The 25,952-nt window shown below is 45.1% G+C and overlaps 1 protein-coding gene across 1 annotated transcript; it reads right to left on the bottom strand.

Annotated features, from left to right (window-relative positions):
- On the bottom strand, positions 1-25,162 carry s1pr2 (sphingosine-1-phosphate receptor 2). The gene is made up of 2 exons (XM_080723966.1): positions 25,079-25,162; positions 1-1,991 (listed from the first exon to the last, which is right to left on the bottom strand). Exon 2 carries the CDS (start codon positions 1,852-1,854, stop codon positions 742-744), a length of 1,113 nt encoding a protein of 370 aa, XP_080580092.1. The 5' UTR covers positions 1,855-1,991; positions 25,079-25,162; the 3' UTR covers positions 1-741.
- Between the last annotated feature and the right edge of the window lie 790 nt (positions 25,163-25,952).

Genomic DNA, 25,952 nt, shown 5'->3' with positions numbered 1-25,952 from the left:
CTTGTCTGGAGTGCATTGTTGAGTGGGGCAGTTCATTGCCCCCTTATCAGCAATGAATAGGCATGCCTGATGTATACATACAATGTACTGTATATTTGTGGGCAGAGGGTAACAGCCATTAAAAAGAAAATCATTAATTGCCTACAAGTCTACAAAGTGCAAATCTGTAAGCTTTGCATTAACGTCGCAGACCTTGAAAAGCTTCTCAAGAAGTCGCCATAACTGTGATGTTATGCATTTGATATTTGGCTATTTGGCTGGTCAACATACGTACATCTTAAAACAAAATCCGTCAAGCAAGTACATCAAAATGTTTAACAAGTCAATGTTAAGATGACATTTGTACTTGGTGAGAGTACCCAACAAAAGGCCATTTTCACATTTCTGAAACAGCTCACCTTTGATTGTGAGTTCATTTAATCGATTCCCTCTAGACAGAATGATTGTGCTCTCACACGCTTGCCAGGGTGGATCCACTGAACGTTGATTGTGATTTAACACAATTTTTGATTGCCAGTGTACGCCTTAGTGTTGTGTTTTAAAACAAGGCTATGTTCCAGCCAGGTTAACATAATGGTTAACCACACGGGTTAACAAGTTCTTTCATCCGGTTTCTTAGCCACATGTCTCGTTCTATTACACACACATGCACGTGCCACGCACATTCTTCTTTCTCTCACTGAGGCTCTCTCTTCGTACACACGCACGCAAACACGCCCACGCGTGCATGTTTCCACCTCATTAGACGCAGGTGGTGCAGTTTTGCATGATGGGCGTGTGGTGTTCATGTTTGTTGGTGCAGTGCTCCAGAGAGCTGGAGCTTTTTAAAGGGACCAGACACCGGTCAGCGGGGCGTCCGCACTTAAATATACCCCAACAGCACAGCACGCGCAGAAACTCTTTCCTCATGTCCTTGCTGCGCATCGTGTAGATCAATGGGTTCAGTGCTGAGTTCAGGGTGGCGACACCAAAGAATAAGTCAGCCTTAGAGAGAATGGGGCAGGATCTCATCTTGCAGGACGAGTCCACCAGGAGGAAGATAAAAGCCGGCAGCCAGCACATGATGAAGACGCCTAGGACTATGGTGACAGTTTTCAAAAGGGAGTAGGTGGGGTAGTTGGTGGCCTCCTGGAAGCTGGAGCGCACAATCAGGTAGATCCTCACGTAGAGGATGACGATGGAGAGCAGAATGATGCTGAAGATGGTGACCACGAACAGGATGTATTTCTTGGAGTAGAGCGGCAACACGGCGGAGCACTCATCGATGTTGTTGATGCAGTTCCAGCCGATGATTGGAAGCCCTCCCAGCAGGATGGACATGACCCAGCAGGCTCCTATTAGGAGGAACATGCGGCATGATTTATTGGAGCCATACACCTTGACCTTGGTGATGGCGATATAGCGTTCAATGGCGATCGCCAGCAAGCTGAAGACTGAGGCAGCCAGTGCGATGAACGCCGTGCCCTCCCGTATGAACCACTGCACCGGCACCAGCTCAAATGTCCTCTGGCCCGACAGGAAAATGTTGGCTATGTAGGCGGAGCCTGCCAGCAGGTCAGAGAAGGCCAGGTTGCCGATGAAGAAGAACATTGCTGAATGGAACTTCTTGTTGCGAAAGACCGCAATCAGGACCAGCAGGTTCTCCAGGATGATGAAGCTGCAGAGGACCACGATGACGATGTTGAGGGTGTTGAGCCCTTTCTTATCCTTGATGCGATCCTCCAGCTCCTGGCTGGTCAAGTCCTTGGTGATTTCATAGTAGTACCTTATCAGACTCCCATTGTTGTACTGGGAATACTTGCTCTTCATGTTGACAGGGTGGCAGAGCACAGCGGCTTTACGGCAAAGAGTCATTCACACAGCGGCGCAGCGGAGCATGTCTGGGGCTGATGATCACTCCCTCTCAGCGGGGAGACGGGGGGTGAGGGTGCAGGAGGGGAGGGAAGACTGCCTGTCCCACAGTCACGTCTCAGGGGCCCCGTGCAGGTCACCTGCGATGACAAACACACAGAGAGAGAGAGAGGAAGGTTGTGGTTAGCGACAGGAACACATGCACTGAAAGGGCTCGTCAGCTCTCTCACGAGAGAGTGTCAGAGCACCAAAATCAAATCAATAGGGGGCCATCCTCTGGGGTTCAGTAGTTTTCAAGATGCATTGTTTGGGACCAAAGTGGGGGCTTTTCTGAGCCTTTATTTCACAGGTGCTGGAGAGAGCCAGGAAACACTGAGGGAGTAGGGGAGTGACATGCCTGCAAATGGTCTGACCAGCCCGGTCTGGGAATAAAACCAGGGATTCATATGCGTACTAATCACATATCGTCGTGGTCGGGTGAAAACCTTGTATGTCCAAAACCATTCATTTTGCATTTATCATTTTAAAAATGATTTAAACTAGTGAAAACAGCCGATCTACAAGCACACAACGCCTCGCGCCGCGAGGCGTTGTGTGCTTGTAGAACTGCTGTTTTCACTACTTTTGTGCGACAGCCTTGTATGATGAAGCAGGGCTTTACTTTGCGAAAGAGTGTACACATTTGAAACTTGGAGATACGAGGTTTCCACCCGACAACGACGATATGCTATCAGTTCACCCCCAAATAATCACTATACTGTGTTGTACATCAAACAGTGAGCTGATCTACACGCTCACGTGTCATTTTGCGACATGTTGTGAGCTTGTACGTCTGCTATTTTCGCTTACTGGTTTTCCTTTTTTTGGTTAAATGTGCGTGTACTTTCTCCTATCATGACATGCCAGGACGCTAGGGATCACGTGGTTGATTATGTGATTAGTCTTTGATATGTTTAACCCAAGACCCAAGACCAGAGGTCGATTGAACAAGTGCCTTCTTGTCTCAGTTTTCTGAAAAATATTTGTTGCTATATCAGTGGTGCTCAAACCTTTTCATGTCAAGGACCCCCAAAATGATATGTATTGGCTGCAGACCCCCATCTCAAAATATTTTGTTCCAGGGATCCCCTGAGGCAAAGATTTTAGGCCTAGAAATGTAGGCCTAGAAATGATTGAATGCTTTAACCAGTGAAAAATAGCAGATATACAAGCTCACAGCGCGGAGTGCCGTGCTGCGAGCTTGTAGATCTGCTATTTTTGAAAAAGTCATGAAAATGTGTGCAAATCTTTGAATATACTGTATGTATTTTCAAAGCGAACGTTTGTAACTCAAATTTTGCTTCTGGGTGGTCCCTGGAACTAAATATTTTGAGATGGGGTTCCGTGGTCAAATACAGATCATTTTGAGGGTCCTTCACATGAAAAAGTTTGAGAACCAGTGACATAGTAGTCTCTCAAGAACAGACTAACTGAGCTCCATTTAAGTGAAAAGGACCTTTTCTTTGACGATGGCTGGACAGATTGCTGACACAGAAACATATGTTTTTTAAAAAAACCTTAAAAGGATTCAAAAGACACTTATAGAATCGGGTCAAAATTCAAATTTTCACAATTTTTCAAAAATAGCAGATCTACAAGCTCGCAGCGCGGCACGTGAGCTTGTATATCTGCTATTTTTCAATAGTTAAAGCATAAAATAATGATACACAAAATGTGTACCCGTTCTAAATGGGTTAAAAGATTTGCATAAATGGTGGCACGAAGTGACGTGCCTGGAGCTTGTATATATCTGCTATTTTTGGAAAATTGTGACTCACAGTCATATACTATATATAGCTAAAATCTAAAATCACACAGACCTGTCCTACACATCAGTAATCTAAACACCCCTCGCAACAACCAAAATGTCAGGCTAGTCATTTCTAAGAAAGTGATCCAGGAAACCGAGGAAGCACGTGATAATTAATTTTTTGTGTGTGTGACAGTTACAGTAGCATGCCTCGCCTTACTGCTGGTGTTTATTATTGCTAAAATAAAATAATTGCTCAAATAAAGCAGAAAGATTCAAAATAACGATCAGTTATTTTCTTTTAAAATCAAAAACGTCTCATCACAGAACAAGTGAATGCACTGGATTGTGCGGCCACATGTTCACAGAGTTTGTGAATACACAGCGTTGTCTGTGTCCATTTGCAACCCCTCTATCTAGCCACACGCCCACACAGACAGACAGTTGCAGTCTCAAGCTGTTAGAAAAGAAATGGGATGGAAATTAAATCAGCAAGGCAGCGACTCAACACAATGGCTTCTTGTGAAAAAAAAAAACATGAAATCCAGTTTTGAGAAAAACCAGCCCGATCAAACCAACGTTTTCCTCTTTGACATCGTTAGAGATCACAATAGCGGAGGCTCTGATGTGTTGAGTGGTGGTCAGGGGCGTCACAAGGGGTAGGAAAGTGGGACTGAGTTACTGGGGCCCAAGGTGGAGGGGCCCTAATAACTTTATCTATTGAAAAATAGCAGATATACAAGCTCACAGCGCGGCACCGAGTGCCGCGCTGCGAGCTTGTAGATCTGCTATTTTTGAAAAGTTGTGAAAATGTGTGAAAATCTTTGAATATATGTATTTTTTAAGCGAACATTTCTAACTCAAATTTTGCTTCTGGGGGTCCCTGGAACTAAATATTTTGAGATCGGGGTCCGTGGCCAAATGCATATCATCTTGGGGGTCCTTGACATAGGTTTCTTGCACACAATTTCACGATTTTTCAAAAATAGCAGATATACAAGCTCGCAGCGCGGCACTCGGTGCCGCGCTGTGAGCTTGTATATCTGCTATTTTTCAATAGTTAATATTCATGGGGGGCCCGCAGTGAATCCTTGTACCCAGGGCCCAGAATTTGGTGTGACGTCCCTGGTGGTGGTAGCCACTCTCTCAGACGAGAGCTTGGTTTCAGACCCGAAGGGGACATTCCACCCAACCCGTCCAAGCACTCGACTGTCAACACACGGTATTGTTGTGCGGAGCACACCATTCCACTCCAGTGAGCCACCTCTGTCTTCAGCTAGAGCTCATGGATCAGCCGGACCTCTCCATCATGAACCGTCAGTTCCGGCTCTCTCACAAAAGCTAACGACAAAGTAAACAGATACCCGAGAGGAGGAGGAGGAGGCGGGAGCTTTCCAGGTGTGTGTGGAGAAAACGCCTCTGTTTTAAATCTAACTGCAATTATCGTGCTTATCCAAATTAAGAGGTTGATTTGAATGACTGCTACAATGCAACCTGTATGCAAAATACATACACAAAGCCTGCGGTTTCTAAAAGCCACAATTCTACAAATGTACCTGGGCAAAAACACACAGAGGTGACAAACACCGTACACAGGAATGGTACAGTTTAAAATTCCATAGAGCAGTGGTTCCCAAACTTTTCAGGGCGAGACCCGAAAGAGAGATTAGACCACAACGTTTTCAGGCCAACGACCCCTTAGTTGAGAGAGAGATGAAGCAGGGACCCCCACAACCTTTTCATAAAGTTTCATCGTTTGACCGCACAATCATCAGTGTATTTTGGACTCATGTCAATTTGTGTTTTCAGATATTTAACCACTTGAACCGTCAATACTTAATATAAAAAAGTAGAAAAAAAGTTTCTATCACACAAAGATTTGGAGGACGCCCTGTAGTAACTCTGAGGACCCCCTAGGGGTCCCGGACCCCCTGTTGAAGACCCCTGCCATAGAGAACTAAAAGAGTCTATAAACAAACCCCAAACCAGGTCAGACGGACTGTTGCTACTGGGTGGAAGGCAAAGGGGCGCAAACTGCTCGGAACAAAGGGAAGTTGGAGCTTCTGGAAATCTAATTAAAGTTGGAGCTGATGTCTTAAACCTGTCACAGGTAATCAGATCCTTCTGGAGGTCCTGCTCCACTGGTAACTCAACACCGATGCCTTCACTGCTCCTCTCCCTCTAAAAGACCTTTACTGGAAACTAGAAGCCCAGTTACTGCTCTGTTCTGCCGGACTGTGACCCCAAATCCCAGAGAGAGAGACTGCCGGGAATGGGTGAGAGACAGAGGACGACAGACACGGAGAGCGAGAGAGAGAGAGTGTGTGCTCCTGTGTGTGTGTGTGTGTGTGTGTGTGTGTGTGTGTGTGTGTGTGTGTGCGTGCGTGCGTGCGTGTGCGCGTGTGCGTGTGTGTGCTCCTGTGTGTGCATGCTCCTATGTGTAGTGTGTACTGTGCTCCTGTGTGTGTGCGTGCGCGTGGCACGCACGCTCCTGTGTATGTATGTGATGTGTGTGTGAGGGAGGGAGACAGAGAAAGAGAGCGTCCATGTGGAACGGCATCTGGACACAAAGGCAGGAATCTGAGACATTGCAGTGACGTACACACTCACACGCACACTGACCGAGCGCACACAGACGCGCACACACACCCGCCCCGCCGCCCACATACAACTACATTAATGCGTGCGTACGTTCGTACACAGTTCAAAAAGTTCATTAAAAAGCGTAGCACACACATGTGCACAGATCTGCTGCCACAAACCCCAAATTGTGCATTCAGGAAAGACACGGACTGGTCCAGTCCAGCTGCACGCAGACAGGTTGAACACACAGCTGCTCTCGGTTGCCAATAATAACCAGCACACTGTTTCCTCAAGCAGGAACAAAGAACAATAGTCTCCTTCAGTGTGGAGAGACTAGCGCTGCCCTTCAACCTCCGTTCGGGACAGACACCACGTCCATTAGGCTACTGCAACGCTGTTACAGCAGAGGAGCTTTCCACAACAGCATCTTATGCGACCAACAGGCCAGCATCGATCGTAAAAAAGACACAAATGGGTGCTTGAGGCTGAGCATGTGTGCCCGGCGTACCAGCGTGATTAGGTTAGCTTACATTACTGCTTACATTACTGCATAACAATATCATGAGTCAGCCAGTCGAAAGCAGTCTTTATTCTTATAATACAGGCATTGACACTAAGGCTTGCCCACCTGCCCCCGTCAGGTAAATACCGTAAAACTTTCGGGCAAGTGAAGTTTGCTTTCAGGTTGCCCAACCGGGCAAGTGCACATTTGAGAGGGAACCCAACTGTCTATAAACACAACACAAGATATCTGTCCGACCCCCTAACGTGGTCTTATGGTCGGTGGAATGTAAAATAAGAGCACAGTTTACCTATACTGTGCTGTTTTTACTGTTGCTACACTACAATGTAAAATAACAATTGTGAAACCATACACATATTCAATAATAGCTATGTAGGTATTTTGTATTTGGATTTGGAAGTATTGAGGTACAGTATGACATTTTTTATCGCACAGCCCCATCGAGAAAATAAATAACTGTTAAGTTGAGCGGTAATTAAAATCGTATCTATCATTTTATAATGGACAATTTACTTTTCGGGCAAGTGGGCATGACCTTTGGGCGAGTAGAACATGACCTGTGCTTGCCTGACGGGCAAGTGCCTCTGAGAGCTTAGTGTCAACCCCTGTATTATAAGATACAGATAAGATCCTTTCGATGTTTCCTGTTGTCTTGTCTCACGTCTATCTCGGTTTGACTGTGATGTTTCTCACTTTGACCCAGACAGTTTTCTGTGTTTTGGCAAATTAGCGAGACGGCTCAAGGTCCCGCTGTCACCAAGGAGCCCGTGGCATCTGTCACCGAGGGATCTGACAGCGTGCCAAACCTGACGGGCTGGTTCACCTGGCGGTGCTGTCTCGCCGCAGACCCGCCTGCTGTGTGTGCCATCCACAGGTTTCCACTGAGAGCTAGTTGACAGGAGAGTAGAACTTCTGTTCCAAAGCCCCCCCTCCCCCAGGGGCGTCACAAGGGGTAGGAAAGTGGGACTGAGTTACTGGGGCCCAAGGTGGAGGGGCCCTATAGTAACTTTAGCTATTGAAAAATAGCAGATATACAAGCTCACAGCGCGGCACCGAGTGCCGCGCTGCGAGCTTGTAGATCTGCTATTTTTGAAAAGTCGTAAAAATGTGCGCAAATCTTTGAATATGTATTTTTTAAGCGAACATTTGTAACTCAAATTTTGCTTCCGGGGAGGGGTCCCTTGAACTAAATATTTTGAGATGGGGGTCTAGCTGTGGCCAAATAAATATCATCTTGGGGGTCCTTCACATGAAAACGTTTGAGCACCACTGACATAGAAACATAAGTTTCTTGCACACATTTTCACGATTTTTCAAAAATAGCAGATCTACAAGCTCGCAGCGCGGCACTCGGTGCCGCGCTGTGAGCTTGTACCGGTATATCTGCTATTTTTCAATAGTTAACATTCATGGGGGGCCCGCAGTGAATCCTTGTACCCAGGGCCCAGAATTTGGTGTGACGCCCCTGCCCCCCCCCCTCCCTCCTTTCCTCTCTCAAAGTCGTGCCCTGACTTTGACCTTCCCCGCATCACTGTCATGCTGTCACAGACAGTAGACGCTAGACACAACACAAAGCCACAAAAAAGTCTCATAAATCCCCAAAGAACTGTATTGCGCCAGTGTGATATTATTTCTTTTAACAATACATTATCCAAAGAGAACAACATATATTTGTATTTTGAGATATTGCATTTCAGTGTGTTGCATCTAAATGTTTGTACCATGTGCAACGTGCATACAGTATGTGACTGAAGCAAGCCATTACAGGGTTATAGGAAGGTGATACAGCCAATGTGCTGGCCGGCCTTCACAACAAATCATTAACGTGAGAGATAGAGGATCGAGGGTGAGAAGAGGAAAACAAAGAAAACTGAGCAAATAAGTCAAATAGACTGCAAGATATAGATCAATATTTAGAGAGAAACTGCATCATGCATGCGTTTACTCACTGGAAATTGACCTATTTCCTTTTATGACTTTTTAATGAGTCATGTATTCATGTTCATGCTTTGGGGCAAAGCATAATATAAACTGCCAAAAATGCATTTATCATAAGGACTGACATTTAGGAACGCTGATCACTGCTTCCTTACAATCCTCGGAAGACTTCCCTCTCTGTCAGTCATCGGCTACACAAAGGCTCCAGGTGATGTTTGGATTTCCCACACACCCGCACCTGAAAAGCCCCAATTAGCAGCGTGGCTTCTAACAAAACACCACAGCAACGGCACTCTATTACAACACCTGCTCCCCTGTCACACCACTTTCTCCCCAGGAAAGCACTTACAACCTGGACAAGGTGCCTAGAAGCCCTGACACGAGGATACACACCTCTATGCACACACAAATACCCCCCCCCCCCCCCCCCCACACACACACACACACACACACACACACAATCCCACGCCGACATTTTGGCTTAGATAAGCAGCGTGGTGATTAACCGTGTCTAAAGGAGCGTTTACATTTGTAGCTTTATCTTGTTTGCTTTGTAATGTGTTTACTGTTTGCTCTACCTGGACGAATCGGTGTGTTTACAGTGGAGTGTGTATAGTGTGTGTTCACCGACCATGCTAAGGATTAGGAACTTCCTTCTTTTCAACTGTCCTTCACACTCTCTGCACTAAAGCTGGTGTGTTGGCAACACCGGGACACGAAAAACAGGCCAGATGCGTCACCCACTTTCCTACCTAGTGGGCCTTGCCAAAGACAGGTCCACAAAACGACCTGCTGTGTGTGCGATCTCAGACTTAAAGGACAGCTTTAGTTTTTTACAACAAGGGTTCATATTTTAGATTGTAATTAAAGAATATAAAAGATGAGTATTAAAATTATTTCATTTACTTCTTTCTATTGTTTTAGAGATTCTTATTTCAGTGGTTGAGGGCATGCGTACAAGTGGCTAAATATGTCATTTTACACAGAATAAGCCCATTCCCAAGATACAACGCAACTGTTCATGGTTGGATGTGACTTATGGGGGCTAGAAGTGTTACTGTAAATAGCAATAAAGAAACTGCTGGCTTAATGTGTCTAAAAAGACATATTTAGCCACTTGTACGCATGCCCCCATGCGTACGCATGCCCTACATTTTAGCACGGTAAACGCGATAAAACAATAGAACGAAGCAAATGAAAACATTTTAACACTCACTTTTTCTTTTCTCTAATTACAATCTAAAATATGAACGCTTGTTGTAAAAAAACAAAGTTGTCCTTTAACCAGAAATGCTGTTCCAACAGAAAAGTAATCTTTGTACTCGTTGCTATGATATATTCTGGTCTTGATGTGCTTAACCTTTTTCTGTTTGCTGATTCACTCTCATCTACGTAAGCATATAGATATACTTGTGTGCATATGTATGCCCATTGATAATAGATGCAACCGTTGAAGGACAACTAATCTACATTGTAGACCATCATGTTTTATTGTGTACTCTGTCTTATCATTGCTATTCCTTTTAGATTCTTGTCTATATGTGTTTTCAGATCTTCTGGTCACACACAGTAGGTCTAATGTGAATCATGCCATTCTTAATAGATACTTAATCAACTTCAGAACATGGTCATGTGAGACTGCCTGGTGTCATCTTGTTCTCGGAGCTTGCCCCTCAACTGAATCATCACTCAACGCCATTAATTAGAGGAAAACTCTTAGGACCACATCAAGGGCCTACTAGATTCACAATGGTCGCGGACACCTGTGTTCCCCTCTGGAGTGGACCCTTCACTGTGTTTAACCTATTTAGGTCTGGGATTATTGAATGCTTCAACTGATGAAAAATAGCAGATATACAAGCTCACAGCGTGGCACTCTTGAAAATGTGAAAATGTGTGCAAATCTTTGAATATATGTATTTGTAACTCAAACCTTGCTTCTGTGGGATCCCTGGCACTAACGTTTTTGAGATGGGGGTCCGTGGCCAAATAAATATCATTTTGGGGGTCCTTCACATGAAAAAGTTTGAGAACCACTGACATAGTAGTCTCTCAAGAACAGACTAACTGAGCTCCAGTTAAGTGAAAAGGACCTTTTCTTTGACGATGGCTAGCCAGATTGCTGACATATAGAAACATAGTTTTTTTCAAAAAACCTTAGAAGGATTCAAAAGACACTTTGGGTCAAAATTCAAATTATCACGATTTTAAAAAAACAGCAGATCTACAAGCTCGCAGCGCGGCACTCGGTGCCGCGCTGTGAGCTTGTAGATCTGCTATTTTTTCAATAGTTAAAGCATGAAATAATAATACGCAATAAGGTGTACCCGTTTCTGAATGGGTTAAAGCATGGATATACTGTATGATCCGCTGTGATTTGTCCTGTTCTCTTGGGTTTTGTCCCCCTAATGGCAGTCTGAGTGGGTGTGTAATTGCGCTCTGAAAGCGCTCTGCTAGCCCTCTCATTTTAATGATGCCGTACTGCCACTCCCTCCCCTCTGCTCCCTATCCAGCATAACCCTGACCCCCTCCCCTGAGGCAGGGCTGGGGAATAATAAGTGGATATTATGTTGATATCGTGACTAGATATCATCTGGTATTTTGGATATTTACAGATATTATTATCTTTATTACCTTACATTATTATTTTCAGAGCGACTTTTAAAGGACAACTTTGGTTGTTTACAACAAGGGTTCATATTTTAGATTGTAACTAGAGAAAAGAAAAGATGAGTGTTGAAATGTTTTCATTTACTGCTTTCTATTGTTTTAGCGATTTTAGTATTTTGATTTCAGTGGGTGGGGCCATGCGTACAAGTACTAGTGGCTAAGTCTTTTTAGACACAATAAGCCAGCAATTTCTTTGTTACTATTTACACCAGCCCCAATACATAACATCTGCACATGAAGGATTGCGGTGCATCTTGGGAATGGGCTAAATGTGTCTAAAATACTTATTTAGCCACTTGCATCCATGCCCCCAATCAAAATCATCAAAATCACTAAAACGATAGAAAGAAGTAAATGAAAACATTTTAACACTTGTCTTTTATTTTCTCTAATGACTATCTAAAATATGAACCCTTGTTGTAAAAAAAACAAAGTTGTCCTTTAAGGTAAGCACAAGCAGTACGCATGGACAACACAAGGTAACACATTAATGTATAGAACGTATTATCAGCCTAACAGTAGAATATCCAAAGAAATTATAAGCTGTGTGTTGAAACTATACTGAAGGATGCCAGGTCAACATTGACCTGGCATCTGTCTACATTAACATGCTATCTAAATTACGTTTTAGCCACTGCATAAGCCTGCAAGATCGTGGAGACTAGGGCAAGTGCTACGGGCTAAGGTGGAGTCTGAAGAGGTGGGTCTTCAGATTACAAGCGGATATTTTACTATTTTGACATGGCATAAGTTTAGTCTTTTAATGGTTGGTGGAGATAAGTCCGATAATACAGTTTTGTGACTGTTCTATCGTTTTATTTGCCCTTTCCCACTTGGATATAACATAGGCATTACTGATGATTATTTATAAAACAAATCTCATAGTGTAAAAGAAAAAGACATCCCCACAATAATATTTATATATTGCGGCATTTTGTCAAACATATCGATTGCTATTTGATTTTGTTCATATCTCCCCGCCCTACCCTAAGGTAAACAATCTCCAACCTGGACTCCCCTAGTATCGCAGAGCCAGACATTCAGGGAACCCCGCCTAACAATATTTCTTAGGCGGAGCAGGCGAAGCTATGCAACGCCTGGCTATGCAAGACTAGGACACCCCATGTGCTGCTGACACGCGTGGTGTGAGATGGCAAGAGCAGAACCGAGGGAGGAAGAGGAGCAATGAGGTGAAGCTGAGTTAGGAGGACAGGGAGCCCCTTACTCCAAATGGTCCGCCAAATCCTGACGACAACAGCATCAATCAAATCTCATGGCAAAAATGTCAAAGTGTGTCTCAGTTAGGGATGGGACGATACGAACATTTCATATCACGATCATTGTGACAAAAGAAATCGTGATTTACGATATTATCGCGATAATCAAAATCCATTATCCTGGGGTGGAACATTTGCCAAAAAATAGCACATCTACAGGCTCACAACGCGTCGGCTATTTTTCGGCAAAGACATTTGATAGAGAGTGAAAAAAACACTGTATCAAGTACGTATATTATAAGTACCTTTTACCAATTATAGAGTGTTTAAGTGGTACCGTATATGCAGCTCAGCAAATAAAAGGTCAATTGATCCCAGTGCATGACGGAGGACGATATCACGATAAGTTAAATCTCCACGATACGATTATCGTGAGTGTTTTTTATCACGATAAACGATAATACCATGTATCGTCCCATCCCTAATAGTCTCAGTAGACCACCGGGGAATGGTCTGGTCTAATCACTTACCTACATGCTATTAATACAATGACCAGGAAGCAGTCAAGTGTCTTGCTCAGGGACACTTCGACACCTAGAAAGGGGCGAGCCGCGGGTCGAACCTTCCAAATCCCAGACAGACCTCCTCTCTGTCTCTACCCGCTCAGCTGTGGCGGCCCCCGGGACAGAGAACTGTGCGGTGTGAACACACTGGAGCGGAGCATGGGAGGTTCAGCCTAATGTGTAGTCAGGGACGTGCTGGCCATTGGGAAAAGCGGGACAACTCCAGAACGGCCGGTTCATTCCTGGCCGGTCCAGGCCGGCCATTAGGAAAAAATAAAAAATAAAATGTCTGCCTTCGTTCCATCATACAAGGCCGTCACACAAAAGTAGTGAAAACAGCAGATCTACAAGCACACAAAGCCTCGCGGTGCGAGGCGTTGTGTGCTTGTAGATCGGCTGTTTTCACTAGTTTAAATCAGTTTGAAAATGATAAATACAAAACAAACGGTTTTGGACATACAAGGTTTCATACCCGACAACGACGAAATATAACTCATGTAATTGGCCCACTGGTTTGTCACTTGTCATGATCTGAAATGGCAAATCCTTGAGTAGCAGCAGCAGCGCTATAGAGAGAGATCTCTCTCTATAGCGCGCAATGAGGGCCTCTCCAACTCTTTTTCCCGGGCTGAACCAGGGGCCCAGCACGTCCCTGGTTCAGCCTAATGTGTAGTCATTTAAACATAAATCACAGCCAGTAAGCATCCTCTTATCTATGTAACTGTGTCAGGACGCATGAGAGCCATCAAGTCACTCAGGGTTCACTACCGCAGGTTCTTTCACACTGCCGCTGCTATAACCAGTTACCGGATCGAGAACAAAGACGTCTGGGCTACGACAACAACCCACAAGCATTCTCTGCATTGTTATGTCTCACAGGCTGACATAACCGCCTGGGCTGTACGCTCCCAACTTGATTCATCAAATGGATTCTACATTTTCTATGCCATGAGTGAGTCATCATGTGAATCAGATAGTCGAAGAAGGCCTTTTACGCTAGCCCTAACCCTGCAGCCAAACTACATGTATGCACACACAGCAAAAAAAAAAGTATGAAAATCCGCTGCATGCATAGAAAAGGCCAGTCGCAGGCTGTCTGCTGATGCCGTATTGCCGTTGTATAAGGTTAGAAAAGCATGTGGCTGCGTGTTTTTCTGCCTTAGGATCCGGGGCTCCATCCATCTGTTTTAACACCAGCATGGGAATGAACACCATTGATTAAACCACAGTCACTTTAGTTCCCGGAGGCATAACATCTATGTCCAGAAAATGTGTACACACTGACGACATGTCAATCACATGCCAAATCGTTATTTCTGAGTATCATGGACATTACTCATCTATGAACAGCCTCTTTCACAGGGGTGGGTGGGTGCAGTGGTAAATGAGCACACATGTTGTTTATGAGGTCCTCAGTCATGAGATCGCTAGCGCTTTTATCTGGGAGAAGAGGAAAAGGCAATGAGAAGCCCTTCACTGGCCTGCTGCACCGTTATCTCTGTTACAAGCCTCGGTGACGACAGACTGATAGACCTCGCCACCCAAACAAGGAAAGCCTGATTTATACTTCGCGGCTCGCCGGTGTCTCTTTCCGAAATGGAGCCAACAAGCTATTGGAGATCTACTATTTGGATCTACTATTTGGAGATCTGCTATTCCCATAACGCGAAAACAGCAAACACAGCAGCTTTCGTCTGCAACCACATGAACAAAAATAAATCTGTTCTTCTTAGATGATCATACTTCTTTACTGGCTACGTCAGTAAACAAGTATTTACCAAGCAGAGCTGGGAATACTAACATAATCACTCCCAGACAGTCCCTTATCTGCACTCTCCAATTGACTGGATGTTCACTTCACAGCTCTTTAGCACTGCTTTTCTAAACAAGGGAAATGGCAGTAGTGAAGTGAAAGAGAGGGGGCTGACGCATGCTGGCAGTGATCTGACTCTTGACATACTGTTGCACGGCGCTCACTGTGCTCAGGGGAGCGGTGCGTGGGCTGAGGATGGAGGAGTCGAAGCGCAAGGGGAGGAGAAAAGTACAGTGGAGGCTCTGTTATGTTGAAAACACAAAAACTAGCTAAGACACAGTGAAATCCTCAGCGCTGATTTAGACCTAACTTGAGTGTGTCTGTGGACCCTATGGGTCCACTCCACTCGGGTCAATTCTTTTACACTCTCTGAGTAAAACTTGTTTTTATTTTTATGAAAAAGACATGGAGGGGGGATCATCAAGGGGAAGTGCAGAGAGAGGAGAGAGACGGAGAGCGCGAAGGGTGGTTGTTTCTGTGTCGCTCTGTGACTTGTACCGTCGAGAGAGGCAGCGCAGGCTGGAGATATGAGATTGAGGCCTGCGATATCTCACAGTGTGGACCTTTTAGGAGAATTCCACTGGGGGAGGGGGGGGCAGCACATTTAAGAAGAGAAAGAGAGAGAGAGAGAGAGAGAGAGAGAGAGAGAGAGAGAGAGAGAGAGAGAGAGAGAAAGAGAGGGAGAAAATGTAATAAAAAAACTCGGCTGAAAAATGTCTTTCCTGCTCTTTGTAAACTTGCCAAGCCATGTCCCAGACATACTGAGACATACTTTTTTTTGCTTTTTAGAAAAAAAAGGAGAAGCTCTCCTGTTGCATTTTCACTTGTGTTCCTTAATAGTATCACATAATGATAGGGGAAGAGAGAGAAGTTCCTTTTTAAGCAGTCTCTCACTACTACTCTCTGCAGTCTGTGGCTTCCTACACCGGTACCATTTACTAATGTAAATACTGTATGGTTACTGAACCATAGCCACAGCATCCTCCTTGCTCTTTGTCCGTTTTTATGGTAATTTCACCAGGACGCGTGGAGCAGCGTCATTAAAAGCTTGTGTAAGCAGCCGCTGGATATTTGGGGGAGTGCATGGGTGTCCCCAATATGCAGGGTTTAATAATCATATAATTAGGGATTACCCTTTCACTCGTCAGACGCTGACAGTTTGAGTCTCCTCTGGGGGGCCTGTCGACACAGTTCAGTCAGAAAGGCAGCGCATTTTCCTTTTTCATTGTGTTGTTCTTTCTCGCTCTTTATCTGTCTGAGTTTCTTCGGCGATCAGTGCTCTCCTCCGACTTCCAGTCGGTCCGTCTGCGTGACTTTGCTTTGCTTTATTTATGGCAGCCGTTTATGTGCTGTGAAGCTGTTAGAGGGAAAGTGAGAAGAGATCTGGGGACAAAGGACTGTATAAAGGCGGAAATCATAGAGCCTCAGGAGAAGTAACCCATGACCAGAAGGCATTATCCCACCCCACCACCACAAATTTCCCCCATGGGGGGTGAGGGTGTGGGGGGTGGGACTATCCTCAGATGGTAGCATCCTGGAGGTAATTAATGTAATACATTCAAATAACCTCAAACTGTTCCTGTCAAATATTTGGGAAATCCAAATATTCATTCAGCCTATACTCATTTTCCTCTATTCTGCATATATTATTATGCTACCAATACTACTCGAGTCACATCTTCCTTACTCAAGCAACCCCTCCTCCGCATATTCAGTATTTTAAACATCACTACTGAGATCAAAAGACGTGGCCACAAAGAGGTGATTAAAACCCCATCAGGGAGGATTTATTTAGAACACATCTGAGGCAGTCGTACTCTTATAATGCCCTATTAAATACTTCATTACGGCATATTCTGTATAGGAAAAGATCTATTCTGGATTCAAGAATCTCTGCAGCAAAAATACACTCTATGGTTAGGGCCATTTCCTCTTATTCCTTCTAGTATAGAGGATCAGGAAAAAAGAACTGTCTCTAAGCATGGTTATTGGTTAGGACCAGTTCTCTCTCTGGTGGGCCAGGGTTTATATGGTTTCCGTTTAAAAAAGGGAAAGGGGCAGTATAGTAAAATAGAGGCTACAATCTTAGGACTAAACCTGGATGCTAATATGTTCTGGATTTACAGTATAGCCTCTGCAGTAGGCTATATTGAAAGAGATGGATTATATCGTTTTTTTAAACATATACAACATACTATAGAAACTACTTTAAATTTAAAGTGTGTGTGTGTGTGTGTGTGTGTGTGTGTGTGTGTGTGTGTGTGTGTGTGTGTGTGTGTGTGTGTGTGTGTGTGTGTGTGTGTGTGTGTGTGCTTGTGTGTGTGTGTGCGTGTGTAGATCCTACACCTAAGCCATACTTTCATCAAGGCCTCTCAGTGTACGCAGTTTTACAAAATCACAAAGTGCTAAGAGCTAAAGTCAGAGCACAGCATGGTGTGAAATCCCTCCTGACATCTGCTCTGTAGCAGCACAAATCTCCTCCCAGCATTTTGTGCTTGAGTCTACTCTGTACCACAGACCAAAAGGCTGGAACTATTTTGAGGTCTGCTTGTGTTCAGGTACGCTCGTTTTACCTACTAAAATTAGATGTCGTTCCACTTCCATGTGAGCCAAGACTGAGTGTTGGCTCATGGGAGAGTGTTTTTGGCAGGTCTTTCAGTCAGAGAAAAAAAAAGCACCTCGGTTAGGCATCGTTGGTCCGACCAGTTTAACATTCACCAGGTTAGCATTCACCAGCGTTGGCAGGTTAGCATTTCACCAGGTTAGCATTCACCAGCATTAGTTTTACTGAGGTTAGGCTTAGGGTTAGGTTTAGGTGTATCTCCGTCCTCCCGACTTTCGGTACCTCCGCGCAGCCAATCACAAGCTTCCGCTGCCTGAACCGAGTTGCTTTTTTGATACACTCGGACTGAAAGACCTCTAAAAAACGGCTCATGTGCATCAGCAAAGTTACAATTCTCTTCTTTGCTGGAGCACAGCTGGCAGGGCTGGACCACAACCCCCCAGAGTAGAACTATAGGGAGGGAGCGGGCCATTATCATGCTGAGTGAGAGGGCTGAGGAGTTGTCCGTTTCAGGTTTCGGCTGACCTGCGGAGTAGCTTCACACCTTCCCATGTCCTATACATGCCACACAATGAGGCATCCCCCTAATGAAAGCCTTTCAATCCTTATTCACTTCTCCTTTGTTCTGGCTTCCAGCTCCTATTCTGCACCGTCTCCAGAACTTGAACTCCACCCCTTCTCATGTTCTGTAGCCTGGTTAAAGATATCGTGAGGGTGTCGTGAGAGAGCACAAGCGCACGTATGAGTGTGAGCGTGTGCTTGTTGCACCATAGTGTCAGTAAATGTAAGACATCACAGTATATATACAGTGTGTCTATGTGAGTGCACACAGCACACTTCGGCTTTGGCAATGTAAACGTATGTTTTCTCAAGTGTGTGTGTGTGTGTGTGTGTGTTTGTTTTTATGTGTGTGTGTGTGTGTGTGTGTGTGTGTGTGTGTGCGTGTGTGTGTGTGTGTGTGTGTGTGTGTGTGTGTGTGTGTGTGTGTGTGTGTGTGTGTGTGTGTGTGTGTGTGTTTTTATGCGTGCGCGTGTGTGTGTGTGTGCGTGTGTGTTTTGCAGGGCTGTGTGACAATAGATAATCATCACTGTACGCTGGTGCTTGTTTACCATGTTTAGCGAAATCTTTAATGTACCAGAATCTAGACCAGCAGACAGACGCACCACAAGAAGTCAAGAAGTAGCCTAAGCGTAATGAGTAATGACACAGAAAAAGTCTGCACAACAAAAACTCATAACAATAGAACACACACAGGAGTGCGATGCCAACCTGATTGCCTCTACACACTGATAAGATGTTATAGATAAATGTATACAGAGAGAGGTTCCTCCATCTGCCAGACTTTTCGAGAAAACACAGGCCCATCTAACGGAAATCTGTTGTTGGAGAAAAACATTGTTGCCTGGAGAAGAAACGTTGTTGTGTCCACATTCGCAACAGTTGTTCCCTTGAGTTTTGGACACATTTCGGCTGCATTTTCTCGCAACCAAAATGTATATCTGGAAAAAAGTAACTATGATTTCACCATCCACTGACCTCACTGATACACAGAGGTTTTACGACCAGGAGTGTAAAATATCCACAATAAAACGATCTTTACTTTCTGTAAAGGGGCCACGTATAATGACTACCTCAGGAGGATAGGGTTGTTGTGTGGCTGTTTCACTTCTTGCAACAGCACTTGAGCTCAGATTTCTTCGAAGACAGATCTACGGTAAAATGAATTTAGGTTCCTCAAGCAAGGGATATTTCATATTTGCTGACCCAACAACCAGACAGATCTTAAAATACTCCATCTTACTACGGGACAACCGCTACTTGACATTGACCAAGGAAGAGCCGGTCTCTAAATGGACATGTTTGAGCAGTTGTCACATTAACTTCACACAAACAGCACCCACATGCATTTCATCGTGTCTGTTTCAGCAAAGTTGTCTGAACTGCACTGTGAATCCAGCGTTGTATTCAAGCTGTTCTTAGAAAACTCAAATGGAGGTCAGAAGATCAAACAGCTATTTTTGACAAAACAGGATACACAATAAAATCCAGAGTGCTCGGTTAATTCAGACGGTACAAAGTAACCCTTATGGGTGCACATTTATATTGTCAAATGTAAATGAACACTCAGGATTTTGATGTTATGACTGATCCATCTATCTTTTCAAGCCTGTCTGCCATTAGATAATCTGAAATGGTTTGCTGAGAGAGGACAGGCGGACTCTCGAGTCTTAAATTCCAAGCTATATAAGCTGCTTCGACACGCCCCTCAGACACGATCTAAGCCCCACTGAACGGATGGGGGCAAGACAAAATCCAAGAAGAAGCCCGCTGCATGCATCTGGCTTCTCTTCTCCCTGACTCTGCTGTCAAGGAGGAGGAGGAGGAGGGGAAGGGGGTTGCCGAAGTAATGCTGGTGAGCTTTCCAGCTGCACAAACAAAGCCAGGCAGAGAGCATAACAATGGCTGCCAGGAGGACAGAGAAGGAGGCCACAGCATCTCCACATGTGTACCTGTTCCAAGATCGGTGCAGGGAGAGTGCTCAAGATTGACCAGACGTCAGGAAACCACGACACGACCGCACTGATTAAGCGCGCCGCCGTGGCAGACAGCAGGGAGCTTGTTCCGCTCCCCTCCATAAATCACGCTGAGCAAGCCATGCAGCAACCTATGCAGAGTGAGCAAAGTGTTGCTTTGCATGCGCCCGTCCCAAAAGCCACAGCGCAAACCCATAAAAACCTCATGTTAAATTCCCATGTCATTGTTTCTGAAAGATCTGTAGCGTTCATGTCTGTGGGCATGGATACGTGATGAAAAATGCCACTTTGAGGTCCAAGAACCTCATTTAGCGGGACTAAACTCAACTCGACTAGAATTAAGTGTGGTGTGGTCCGTGTTCGAAATATAATAAGCAGAGTGGCATTTATCAGCACAAGACCATGCGAACACACACACACACACACACACACACACACACACACACACACACACACACACACACACACACACACACACACACACACACACACCCCCTTCTCTCTTCACAAAGCATCAGGAAATCCTGGCATGCTGCTACAAGCATTCGTCTCTGGCCATGGGGGGTCTTAATAGTTAGTCTTAAGTCACAGGAGAAGGGAAGGCAAGTAACAGGAGCCCTTAAAGCGGATGGATTTATTTTTCCTTTCTTCGTGATAGATGGAAATGTGTCACACAGTGAAATCAAGAGTGTAGATTTAACTCTGAATAGATAGAACCTTGCCTACGTAAGCTGGAAATTTCACAAAACATCCATTTATGCACACGGTTGCAAAGTAATCTGAAGAGCGATGACAGCCATGTCTTGCATGCTGGAGATTAACACACATACAGCGTATCCAGAGCAAAGTTTCTCAACCTTTTTTCTGCATGGGCACACTTTTCATGTCCCAAGAATCCATGGGCACACCAACATAATACGGGGGTGTAATTATCATCAATGTCGGGAAGAAACCGTGTATCTCCAATTTTCAAATTTGTACGTTTCTTCGCAAAGTAAAGCCCTGCTTCATCATACAAGGCTGTCGCACAACAGTAGTGAAAACAGCAGATCTACAAGCACACAACGCCTCGCGGTGTGCTTGTAGATCGGCTGTTTTCACTAGTTTAAATCATTTTTAAAATGATAATTACAATACTGGCTTTCAAGCAGTTTCAAGGGGCACACTTGACCCTTCTCAGGGGCACACCAAAGGTCCCCAGGCACAGTGGTTGAGAAACACCGATCCAGAGAGTACAAGCTCAACATTCTCACTCTCCTTCTTTTCTCTCTCCTCCTTTCTCTCCACGTCTGTGGTGCCTGCGCGTCAGTGTATTTCCGTATACCTGTATGCTAAATAACAAAGAGAAGTGAAGACTTGCAAGAGTCTAGCCGTGGTTGTGTTTACGGACAGGGGACGGGGGGGAAGACAGAGGAGTAGGCCATATTTATTTATTTCCCATCAGAGAGTCACTCCCAGTTCTTGGCTGTGATTCTGAGAAGCTGCATGCTGTCGGCTGTGCTGTATGTTGCGACTTGCACTTCCAGCAGCTTGCGAACAGAAGGCGTTTATTTTGCTCCAGCTGCCACACCCAAGAAAGTGTGTTTTTTTTTTTTGTTCAGGCAAAGGGGGGAAACACCAGTTAGAACTCCAGAGCTTGTGTGAAGCCCACATGGCCGTGGCACCACAAAGCACTATTAATATCACAGAGCAAAGCCCCAGCAGCACTTTCTAAACACATTTCTTACATTGATCTCTGTGATCTGCCGGGGGTTTTTGGCTATTCTTTCCCCGAATCCTAGATGTATTGACCTATTAACTCTGACTGGTTTCATTTAACCAGGTGAAAGTCGTGCCCGCCTTGGGCAAGGGAACCTTGTGTTCCCTTCTCTGATCTCTCCTTGTCTCTTTACCCCTCTGATATGGCCAAACTAAAGTGGTTGTGTGTCGACAACAAAGGAGATGTTGCTGTCCCCGAGGAAGAAAACCTCTCACTGCTTCCTATGAGGGCCTCTCCCAGGCCTACGCTGAAACCCGAGCATCCTTCAGGGAACACCACACCCCGCCCCACCCCACCCCCCTACCCCCACGTGACCCGGCCCCGAAAGAAAGATCCCTCACTTCCAGTTCCCACCAACTGAATTATCACGCATTTATTTTTCCACCCAGTTCACTTATACATCTATTTATTTATCCAATCCCATCTATTTGTCTTCATCCCCCGTGTGCGCCCCTTTGCAGCACACGAGGGGATGCAGAGAAGAAGTGTCGGGTTACAGCGGTTGCTGCTGGGCCACATCTGGGTGATATGGCGGCGGGGTGGGCTACTGAGCGCTGGGTGGGTGGGTGGGCGCCGGCGGGCACCGGAGAGGCTGTGCGGGCAACTCCTAGGAGTGTGATGTCATGGTCTGCTGGCCTGGGTCCTTCTCCCTGCGCTCTGACATAATGGATTTTAAAGTCCCTCTATATGGTCTGGTAAGTCCAAGAGCATGTGTGTGTGTGTGTGTGTGTGCGCCAGAGAACCTGTGCGAGTCCCTGATTCTGGCCCGCAGCCGCGGAGCGTCTGAGCTGACACTGTTAACAGCAACACTCCAGGTCGCTCTCCTCTGAGCCAACGATGGAGTGTGCTGCTGCTACCACTGTGAGAAGAAGGCTGGCAGTGGTCAGTGGCGGTGGCGCGGTGGGCTTTTGTTCTGCTCTAATCAGCCATGAGGTCACATGGCCCCAGTGCAGACGGCAGGCCGGCCATATCACGTTATGTGTGCAGCGTGCACACAGCAGCCGGTCAGCACATATACATATCGTCACTGTCGGTTGAAAACCTTGTATGTCCAAAACCATTCGTTTTTTATATCATCTAAAAAAATGAACTAAACTAGTGAAAACAGCCGATCTACAAGCACACAACGCCTCGCGGTGCGAGGCGTTGTGTGCTTGTAGATCTGCTGTTTTCACTACTTTTGTGCGACGGCCTTGTCTGATGAAGCAGGGCTTTACCTTGCGAAAAAACGTACAAATTTGAAACTTGGAGAGGTTTCTGCCCGACAGTGACGATACACACACACACACAGGCACACACACAGACACACGCATCACCTGAACCTGTAGCCAGGCACCCACACGTCCCCAAACAACTTTGCGACCCTTTTCTCTCAACATCCCCACCATTACAAACCTCCTACCAGGGCCTCTTTCAACACCAGTTGACACAACATCACCCACTGTTGTGGACCACACTTCCTTCTCCACACAAACCACCTTCAGCGATGTTATCACAAAGACATCTTTGCTAATGTTTATCTAGTGTGGATGTCGCGGCTTCAAGTCGATGCCTTTGATGAATCCCATTTCCACAACATGCTATCACACCAGCAATGCAAAAGAGTTTTGTCAGTCATCATCATGAGCTTTTAACGTTTAAGAGAACCCATTAATATATAAGCACCACACCGTGGACACAGAGTGGTGCCCACCACAGAAGAGGGGATGATGGATTGTGGGGTTTTATCTGGGTAATAAACTTTGGTTCCTCGACCTTATCATCTTATCTCGCTGTGATTTCAGTAGACTCTTCCAACGAGGCGCTTTGTGGCTGGACTACTGACACCTCAATTATCCCTCCTGGCAGTGTTTTTTTTTTTCTTCTTTTTTTTTTGCATAATTATATATACAATCGACCACAAAACCATGTGCCGTTCGTTGTGTCAGCATGGAATAAGCATTATAAGGTGCCTCATTCTTCTAGGAGGAAATCGGAATACCATAAATGTACTTTTACTGATGTCTTCTAGGCTACTTGATAGATTTAACAGGCCGTTTTACAGCATGATTATATAGATGGTCTTTTTAGTGGGCTTGTCATTACTACCTTCTAAAATGCAATGGGGGTTTGCATCAAAAGAATATTCAAAGCTGCAGTACTTTACTCTTGTTTTTCTTTTTTCTAAAATTGCTTGCAATTTTGAATGTCTGCGGCCTGGCTCTGCATGGGAGGAGGGTAGACCCTAACTCCAACCAAGAGATTAACTGCAGTAGATGGGATAATGGGAGCTTTTGTCTTATTAATACATCCTTTCAGTACAATGCCTCCTTTGGAGTGACGGATGAACAAGAAGCCCCAAAAAAACATCGGAGGGGGGGCGACACAGCAGGCTCTGCAAAGCGGCCACCAGAAGCGGTGGACCCCCCTATAGGGACGCGCCAGGGGCGCATACCCTCCATGGAGCCAATATATCCTCCATCATACAGTAAACTTTCCCATGCATGATGCGAGCGTTACTCCGTGAACCCCTCGGCCAAATGACACGGACGCGTGTTAATATTTAAACACAGTGTAATTCATTAATACGAGACACAGAGTTCCACAAACACAGCTGTCACGGCCGATAGTCCTAAAAGGTTGAGTCAGTCACGCACACACTGCGATACTCACACAATGTGTCACCAAACCAAATGACACGGCGAGGATCGCGTTTTAGCAAATGTCGGTATCTATTTTGAGATTACAGGGCATTAGGCTCAGTGGTTCCCAAACTTTTGCGCTCGAGACCCAAAAGAGCAGATCTACAAAACAGCAGATCAATGCTTCGCGCCGCGTTGTGAGTTTGTAGATGGGCTATTTTCACTACTTCTTAGACATTTGTTTTGGAACTTTGGAATAACACTCGTAAAAATGTGCCCATGACATGAATGGGTCCCGACCCAGTGTTGGGAACCAGTGCATTAGGCTACAATTAGATTTAGGGAGGCTATACTACTTGGAATGTATGGTTATGAATTATGATCGATCAACGCGTTGAGAAAGTGATCTTTGATTGAATCAAAGATCAGACAGTGAAGGATGAATGAAGGAACACTTCTCCGGATGCACTTCATCTATCTCCAATGCATTACGCAAAAAAGTATCGACTATAATAGTCAGTTTACACATCGTAGGCATACATGGTGCTTTATATACTGTATATTAAAAAATATATATGTTGCAGTCGGACCTGCAGACGACACATAGGCTACTATAGCAATATATTCTGAGTGTTATTTTTAGGCTAAACTTACCCCATGTGAGTGATCGTAGAAAAGAGCGTCTGTGCGAGCTTTGTCCTTAAATGTTCTAACATGTGCTCAGCCTCTTGTATACCCGTTCCTTCAATGAAAGACAACAAGCCGCGATGACAGTCAAAACTTTCCCAGATGAGTGGATTTTAATGCTCCTTGCCTACTAGCAGTCACTGGTAGATCCATACTGTACTGGTCTGGGAGTCACCGAATTACCGAATGCGACTCTTCTTCTTCTTGCAAGAAAAGAGACGATAATTCCCCCAAGCGTTAAGACGAGCATTAAAGACAATTGACTGAGACTTTTAAGAACTTTCTCTTTTGTCTCTCTAACTCTCTTTATTCCAAGCCGTCCGTACTGTGATTGTCCCTGTTGCTATTCTGAGAGAACAACAGCTCCACTGGACGTCAGCCTGGGAGCTATGGGCGCGCGCGCACATTACGCGCGGTCACACACACACACACACACACACACACACACACACACACACACACACACACACACACACACACACACATACACATACGCGCACCCACGCACACACTGACACACTCTCACTCAGTGGTGGAAAAAGTAGGCCTACCCACATGTTTTACTTAAGTAGCCTAAATGTAGGCTATATCAATAGGCCTACTGCAATTTAGAAATAGGCTAGGTCTACTCTGTTGCAAGTAAAAGTCGATCCAGAATGCAATGTTAATTGGCTATTATAGGCTACTTGAGTAAAAGTAGGAAGTATTGGTATCAATTAAAATATACAAAAAGTACAAAAGTAGAAAGTAGCCTATTATGCCGAATGTCCCATTTCAAGTTTTCAAATCTTTTAAAAATACCAGATCTATAAGATCACAGCAATGTGTTGCACCTTGAGGC

The sequence above is a fragment of the Nannobrachium achirus genome (genome assembly GCF_963921795.1).
Source record: "Nannobrachium achirus genome assembly, chromosome: 4".
NCBI classification, from domain to species: Eukaryota; Metazoa; Chordata; class Actinopteri; order Myctophiformes; family Myctophidae; genus Nannobrachium; species Nannobrachium achirus.
The sequence above is the reverse complement of the archived record's forward strand: the minus strand, read 5'-3'. Positions and strand labels throughout refer to the sequence as shown.